Here is a 7710-nt window from a genome sequence, read left to right on the forward strand (position 1 = left end):
GTCTGTGTACTGCTCCGGGACGTCGGGAACAGCCTTTGCCCCGACGTCCCAGAGTAAGAAACGAGGTCGTAGGAGGTTTCCAAGTGGAACTGGGGTCAGTCTGGGTCTGAGTTGCTCTGACCCAGATTGGTGCCACCTAGGTCTGAGATGCTTTGATCCAGATCGGTGCCACCTAGGTCTGAGTTGCTTGGACTTGGTGTGGTGCCATCTAGGAATGACAGTCTCTGCCGCATCTCCTCCACTGACTCTCCTTCCCTAATTATATCCGTTTCCGGAATCCAGTCTTCGACTGAGGAGTAAAAATCGTCATTGGGACCGGCGCCTTGCTGGGGTGCTTCCAATCTGGCCTCTTGCTCCCCAGGTTGGTCGCCTTGCCAGTTGTACGGTGGAATCCGATCCTGCTGGCGAGGAATTTCTCGCCAGGGCGGAGGAGATACATCAGGAAGAGCACGGCGGTCAGAATATACGGGATATTTTTCTCTTCTTCCGAAAACACCGATTTGTGCTCTTACATCAGGTCCAGGGGCTTGATACGGCGGGTCCCGATTGCCATGCTGTTGGCAACTCCGGACTGGGAGCTGGACGTGGTTTTGAGGAGCCTGGCGTGGGTCAAAGAAGATATCTGCAGGTGGCTGGTTTGACTGTCGGGTTCCCTCTACCGCTGGCTGTGCTGGAAGATGTGGTGGAGGCTGGGAGTGGGAATTGTCAGACAGGATCGGTGCTGGCACCAGCTGTGCAAGTCTGTCTTGCCGGGGTGCCCTTTCAACTCGCCTGTTGTCGGAATTCGGGTTTACCTCCTGCTCCTGCGGCTGCTTCCGTTTCGGGGGGTCATTCCTCTGATGGGCGCGGTTCGATTTGACTATCATCGGGCACGGCTGCAAATCCTGGTCTCTCATCGAGCTGAGCCACTCTCTGACCAGATTCTGAGTGCATGTCTCGGCAACGTCTGAGCTGCTTTGTCGCATCTTCCACTGGTCTATAGCTCCCGCTTCATTGGAATCGATATCTCCGTTCCATTTATGCCGGTGGACAAAGCCTCTCCCGCACTTATCATGGGCCCCGATGTACCAGATGCCATCCCGGTCTACGCCTTTGGCTTCGACAGGGGTGCATGCGGCGGTATAAACAAAAACCTCCAGGTCTCCTTGAAAGTCTTGCGCAGGAGTTCGACCAAAGACTGTGAGATCCGACATCAAGTTCCTTGTCAGATACCTTTGCATGTCTTGTGGTATTCCGTCTAGGCGGGGAGAGAAGTTTTGCAGGAAGAAGTGCCAGTTCTTAAGTGGAACGAGCTTTTTTCCTCTGGAGCCTTCATAGGGCATGGTGGCCTTGATCTCCTCTTGCTCTTCTGGAAAAGCGACGGCTTGCCCCTGGGATATCTGCTCTGGCGAGATGAGCCCTGCGGGTATATACCCCGTGCCGGTTTGGCCCAGTGCCTGAGAGCCGAAAGCATTCTTGGCAGACATGCCGGGAGCCTGGAAGCTTGGGGGCGGGTTTATATATTGGCCCATCGGCGCACGAGGAGAAAAGGGGTTGGTGCTCCGCCTTGAAGGCGGGAGAGGTCTCATGACATCTGGCGGCGCTGTAGAGGAGGACATGTTCCTCCCCATCGGCCCTATCTGGCCTCCTCCACCCTGACGCCTGTCATATGCAGGATAATCTCCCACTCGCCGCCGCTTGCTGGCCCTCGGGAGCGTCTGAGAGCGTGCTGCTCCAGGTATCTGTCCGCTCGCCGGCCGCGCATAGGAGAGTGCGTAGGCGTCTGAGAGCGCCCGGTCGTCGCCTTCAGACGAAGCTCCTTGGGACACAAACGCACTGTGGCCCGCGCCGAAGCCGCCCGCTGTGTTGTTTGCAAGCGCGGGATGTTCGTTTGCAGACGCGAGATGGCCGTTTCCAAACACAGGATCCCGTTGTTGTACTTGTTGCCGGGGGGCTCGCGACCGGACGAGAGGTGGGAGACCACTGTCAAGAAAAGGAGGGTTAGTTTTGGGTTGGTCGCTATTCGAAGCCAAGGAGATAGGGTCATGGTGGGGAGGTTCGGGGGTTGTCAATGCTGCATACTTGGTACGTCGATACTCTACATCGTTCCATTGCTTTTGATGATACGCTTTCCAGCCGGTCACTTGACGGTCGCTGATAGGTGATGCCGGGTTGAAGTGCTGGTTGAACTCGATGGCGATGCGGCTGGGCGACTCGTTTTTCGCTATCCACTCGTGAAGAAAGCTCTTCTGCTGGGAGGTGAGCGTCTTAATGTTGATACGGCTTCCCTTGGACATGTTGACTGTTTGATGTCTTGGAGGGTTTGGGCGATGGTCTGGTGTTGAGTGTTGTCGACAATGGGGCTTGCCTTGGATGAAGCTTTGCGATGGAATCGGTCGAGACTAATTGGGCGGTGATGGGATCGGTTGCCTTGCTGAGCCTGGTGATCTGATTGCTGGGTATTAAATGGGCTGAAAACAGGACGATGGAGAAGGAGGAAATGCCTACCCTTTTTCAGGAAGAAGTCTGAGAAGGAGAGTGCTAACAGTCGAATCGAGGCTATTTAGGGAGAGATGAGCGTCGAGAAGCTTATCCGTCTCTTCGAACGTTAGGACACGAGCGAGATCTGTGGTGCACGATGGAATGAAATTCAGGTTCAACGCTTGCGAGTAGACACCTCCCAGGCTTCCTCAAAACAAAAAAAGGCTATCAAAGTGGCTGTGGGCCGGCTGGCAGAGTGAAAGTCACACTGTCCGGGGGAGGGAGGAGGGTTTCGACACTTGATTAACCGCCAAGGAAACTGAAATACCGCGGGGATGGTGATTTTAGCAATTCGTACACCTGGAGACGAGATCTTCGGCCTCTCAAGCTACGAACAGCGACTGACCGGGCGATACTGAACCGTTCTTGGGCATTTGCGTCGATTGTTGGCGAGGCACTTGGCACAGAGCCCCTGCGATCTCGAGCCAGACTCTCCTACGAACCACCAGCAGAGGCCGATATGTTCTGGAGTTTGACAGATGGAATGGGGTCAGAAGGTGGCTTGACAGAAAATGGATACGAAAGGCTCCATGAAATCCGCGCCTGGCACATCGCACAACGAGTTTATGTGAGTTACGAAATCGCTCTGAAAACGACATACCAACTCACGGTGCCGCATTTCTCGTAAAAACTGCGTGGTACGCTCTGCGGTACTGGGAAAGGTGATATTTCTTCAGGAACAGCCTGGTATGCTCCGTGGTTCCGGGGAAGATCATGGTATATGACATGGCCCACCGCAAGAAACCAAGTCAGTCAAGCGAACAGAACGACTTTTCCCAGCTCCAGGTGCTGAGTTGCGAATACAGGAGTCAAATCTCGCATGTTAAAGGCCAGAGAAAAGCATGGAGAGGGAAACGAGTGCTGGTTAGGAGAGACCCATCACGAGAGCTGGTCACCTTTGTGCGTTACATGTTTAGCTCCGCCTGTGGCAATGTTGTCCGCGGGACGTTTTTTTGGGGCGTCTTTCTGACACTTTTTGTGCTGACTGATAATTCGAGGACAAAAGAAAAAAAAACCGCAGGAAACCCTGGGCACGCAAGATACAACGCTTCAGCAGTGGCCCTGCCCACTGCACCAAAACAAAAACCTAAGCTTGGGTGCCGACTGATTTCCTGGGTTGGAATTAATTCTTGATGATTCATATTGACCGTCTATTTCTATTGCTCTTTATAGCGCTATCGTATAATTCGAGTTGAAAAGAAGAAAAAAACCACAGGAAACCTTGGGCACGCAAGATACGCTTCAGCGGTGGCGCTGCCCACTGTACCAAAAAACAAAAAAAAAACTAAGCTTGGAGCTAGCGCTATCGTCTGTACATAAAATTAAAACCCTTGATCGTCATGTGTCGTGATAATAATCAATGTAAACAAAAAGAAAGTGGGCGAGTTATTGTGGTTTAAGAACTTCTCCCCAAAATTCCCCACCAGAAGCCAACTTGCTGTGAGTCGTCGTTGTTCCCATCGCCCCAATCGTCCTCACCATCTACAATATTCTCATGGTGACAAATCAACGGATTGGTGTGTCTGCCGAGCTCGGCCCTCAACGTCCTGCAAAGACCTTTGGTGATCTCGTCTCTTTGCGGCACCATAACCAGTACACGAGCATCTGGATTGAGAGCAAGCTGCTCGTCTATGGCACTGGCCAGCAGAGCGGGGTGATCATCGTCGTATAATGGGTCAGCAACGATGATGAGCTACGGATGGTCAGCTTGGGAAGTTCGAAGATAAAAAACAGCAAATGTACAAAACATACCTCGAACCGTTTTCCTGATCGAAACCTCGGGTCGACCTCTTCTTCGCTGCCACCCCACGTCAAAGGAGCAGCTTCAACTCTGCCTCCACGTTCTTCTACGAGAGCGCGGTTGAGTGAAGCGTTATGCTCGAGGTTGGACATGATTTCGGGGAGATCGGTAAGGTAGACGGTTTTCCTCCAGATAGACGCTGCGGCTAAGCCGAGTAAGCCAGTTCCAGACCCAAGCTCGAGAACCTCCTCTGTCTTTTGAGAAGAGCGAACCAAATGTGCCAGAGGGCCAGAGGCGAACTCGTGAAGTCTCTGGGCTAGTGCGTACGACGAGCCCCATGTCTTTAAGCCGAGAGAGTCTCCCGTTAGTGGCGGTTCTCTGATAGTGAGGCTGAATGAACCATAATCGGGGTTCTCAAAGGGCCAGCTCCTAATAATCTCGCCCATAGCTAAATATCGTGGTTAGCTTTTCACCCGTTGTATATCAGACGAGTGTCGTGACTAACCTGTTCGCCCGCAGCGCTCTGACATGCGCTTGCTGGCCTCCTCCCAAATCACCTCCCTCTCATCGTCGTCCCCCAGCCATGAAAGCCCACTCTTGATGATCGAAGACAGAAAAGAAATAGCCTCCTTGCGCTCATGAGCAGTCTGAACAGCGGCCTGTTGTTTGATGATCTCTGATCGAGAGACCTTTGCTCCCCAAACAGGCGGCTCGACCCTAAGTTTTTCTAGAGCCTCCAAAATGACTGAATAGGCAGGCTTCTGCCACAGATGTGGGAGATCTTCGTCTTCTTCGATGCCGCGCATTTTAGCAGTGGGGTGTTGATAAGGGGGCGAGAGAGTCAAGTAGGAGGCCACCCGAAAGGGAAAAAAGAGAGAGGCGAGAAAACAAAAAACGGCGCAAACCAACCAGGACGACCAAGAGGACCCAACAACGACAAAAAGTAAAGAAGAAAAGCCAGAAGAAGGAGCCTTTTCACAAACTCTCAAGGCTTCATGCTCACAATCGTTCAGCTCAGATGCTTAAGGGACCTTCCCTGCAGTGGAGTCTCACCCAGAAAAGGAAGACCCATCTTCCGCCCCTCGGCGGTGAGCCGTTCCGTCTGGGAAACCATCGTAGACCCGCTTTCGATATGGGGTTTGGTGCACCCCATGGCTCACGCTTCTGATGATGAAACCTGGACAGTTTGCCCGCCCTCAAACAGTCACCCGTAAGCCGGACATCAGCGGCGTGATTTTGGCAGCGCCAAAACCAACGCCACACACTGGAAGAAAGCTGATGCCTGGGCCCCAATGTCCGGAAGCTACCAAACGGTGAAGTCCGAACAAGAGAAGTTTGATATGTGGGGGTCACGATCAAGCTTTCTCCCACAGAAGAATTCTTCATTTCCATTGGCTCATCAATTCTGCCGCCCCACAGAGCCTCAAAATCAAGCCCCACAACAGTTTCTCTCTCGCAGAGGGCCATCAAAACAATTTCTTGTCGAAGTCCCCCTCTTCCTCTTCTTTCTTCTTCTTCTTCGTGAACCATCCCCCCTTCACCCCCCCCCTCCCCTCCCACGCTGCGTTTCTATGCAACAAACGGAAGGCTCCTCTTGTCCTCGGACAGAGCTACTTTCACCACCCGTTTCTTTGCATATGAGATATTCGGAGAAACAGCTTCATCTTTGGCCCGTCCATTTTCACTTCTTTAGAGAGATGACCGTGGTCAGCGGGCCCTGCCGGTGACGGCCTGCCTCGACGCTCGAGGTTGTAACTGGCATCAGAAAAGCAGTGCTCTTTTTGTGATAAAAAAGTGTTCCCTCTGGAAAGGCCGTTACGAAAACTTGTGTAGTTGTGACACTTTAGTGCCATACGCGGCCTGCGGACTTCTTTTTCCTTGAAAGAGGAGAGGGACGTATCCTTCGATTCCGATTACTCTGGCGGGGGAGGGGGGTTTGAAAAGGGGGGCGGTTCACCATCCTTTTCAGGTGAGATGTATTGGGACTGGGAGGGATGGGATACTACTAACGATTTTATACATGCTTCGAGACGAGCGAAAGCTAGATTGGGCAAGGCTGGGGGCGGGCAATGGACGATTCGCAAGCCACTGGACGACAAGAGAAAGTGACTTGGACTGTTCCGTCAAGGATACGAACGACAACCGCGGCCGCCAGATGAGACCTGGGCCCCCTGAGACCAAGCGCAATTCTTTAGCACAAAACTGGCCGAACCTCGAACAGCTTGCAACGACCAGAAGGTCGGCCTTTGAGGCCAGGAGGCGTTGTCCTCTTCTGGGACGAGGTCATCCCAGTTACTATATTTCCAATCTGCCGGTAGACCGGACAGCTGTTTTGATGCTCGACCAGTATGGACGTCAGAAGTAAAGTCAAACGCGTTATCTAGGAGCTGCAAAGTCGCCATTGATTCACAGGAGCTCATATCCACGCTCATGGCTTTCGCTGTCGGCTGATCCATCAACTATGTACGCCTGTTGGATATCAGGCAGTGGAGCGGTCAGGAGCGCATGGGTTTGATCAAGTAGCGTGGTGTTGGCTAAAGTTCCAGAAACGTTATATTCATCAGGTCTTCAGCAATATTACAAGAAATTCACTGCGTCTGTCGCTCCCCTTTTGTTGCGACATCCACCGCCTTTTGTGCTGTGATTTCGCTGAAGTCGGTGGTGTGGTCGTTTGGCAACAAGTAAACGTATTACGAGCCCCGCGAGCTTTGAGAGAACTTGGTACTTATGTTCCATAGTATCTAGACAAGCAGCATCCGCCTCTACACTCAAAGAGTCACGAGGTAGCGCGATTAACCCATGCTATAAGCAAGAAGGCCATGGGCACGTCGCGTCTGATACTTGCGAGTCGGCTCGAGAACTGATCATCATCTTGGAAAATGCTTCCCGCCTGGCATATGCCATCTTATGGCCAAGTATTTCACAACGCTGGAAGCAACCGTGGCATTTCATGGCCACAAAACCTCATTCTGAATCACGCTTCCAGCAAACCATCATTGTCTTCGTTGCCGACCTTCTATTTTACTTTTTTTTGTCTTGCCACGGCCAGTAAACCCTAACCCAGCTAACCACAACCATGGTCTCCTGTTAGCATTTACCCCTGAATCGAGTCAACTTCACCTCTCCACTCCCCTGTTGTCCAGTCAACAATCACCACCACCTCTTATCTCACCCACACGGTCCTCAGACCATGACGATGTGGAGTCGTCCGTGGAGTCGTGGATTTTCCTTGCTCACAGCCAGTTGCCTGCCGGGACCATCTTCACATGCTTCTCGTTCTCCTTTTTCTTTCACACGTCTCACCGTCCTTTCTCATCTTATCAGACGGCCCCATCTCTTGATCCCACGTGTCTTTCGTCATTGAAACTTTCTAAGGGTTCCCTTGAGGGAGGTGTGTTGCCCGGCTTGGGTTGTGTTTGGCGTTGGGGGGTGGTGAGGGGTCCACTGAT

The 7710-nt window shown here is 52.5% G+C and overlaps 4 protein-coding genes across 4 annotated transcripts; 2 read left to right on the plus strand and 2 right to left on the minus strand.

Annotated features, from left to right (window-relative positions):
- Nucleotides 1-95: 95 nt before the first annotated feature.
- On the minus strand, nt 96-2276 carry QC763_0005330 (uncharacterized protein; the record flags this gene model as incomplete). Its single annotated transcript, XM_062905113.1, has 1 exon — nt 96-2276. The coding sequence occupies one exon, from the start codon at nt 2274-2276 to the stop codon at nt 96-98; it is 2181 nt and encodes a 726-aa protein (XP_062769905.1).
- Nucleotides 1884-2217, plus strand: QC763_0005340 (uncharacterized protein; the record flags this gene model as incomplete). Its single annotated transcript, XM_062905114.1, has 2 exons — nt 1884-2027; nt 2158-2217. 2 exons carry the CDS (start codon nt 1884-1886, stop codon nt 2215-2217), a joined length of 204 nt encoding a protein of 67 aa, XP_062769906.1.
- A 958-nt stretch (nt 2277-3234) lies between the features above and the next one.
- QC763_104335 (uncharacterized protein) lies at nt 3235-3735 on the plus strand (the record flags this gene model as incomplete). The annotated part of the gene is made up of 3 exons (XM_062907001.1): nt 3235-3268; nt 3327-3420; nt 3520-3735. The coding sequence occupies 3 exons, from the start codon at nt 3235-3237 to the stop codon at nt 3626-3628; spliced, it is 237 nt and encodes a 78-aa protein (XP_062769907.1). The 3' UTR covers nt 3629-3735.
- Nucleotides 3736-3832: 97 nt separating this feature from the next.
- rrg1 (Protein-lysine N-methyltransferase rrg1) lies at nt 3833-5559 on the minus strand. The gene is made up of 3 exons (XM_062907002.1): nt 4767-5559; nt 4273-4709; nt 3833-4213 (listed from the first exon to the last, which is right to left on the minus strand). The coding sequence occupies exons 1-3, from the start codon at nt 5065-5067 to the stop codon at nt 3917-3919; spliced, it is 1035 nt and encodes a 344-aa protein (XP_062769908.1). The 5' UTR covers nt 5068-5559; the 3' UTR covers nt 3833-3916.
- Nucleotides 5560-7710: the final 2151 nt, after the last annotated feature.

This window comes from Podospora pseudopauciseta, chromosome 1 (genome assembly GCF_035222475.1).
Source record: "Podospora pseudopauciseta strain CBS 411.78 chromosome 1, whole genome shotgun sequence".
NCBI lineage: Eukaryota > Fungi > Ascomycota > Sordariomycetes > Sordariales > Podosporaceae > Podospora > Podospora pseudopauciseta.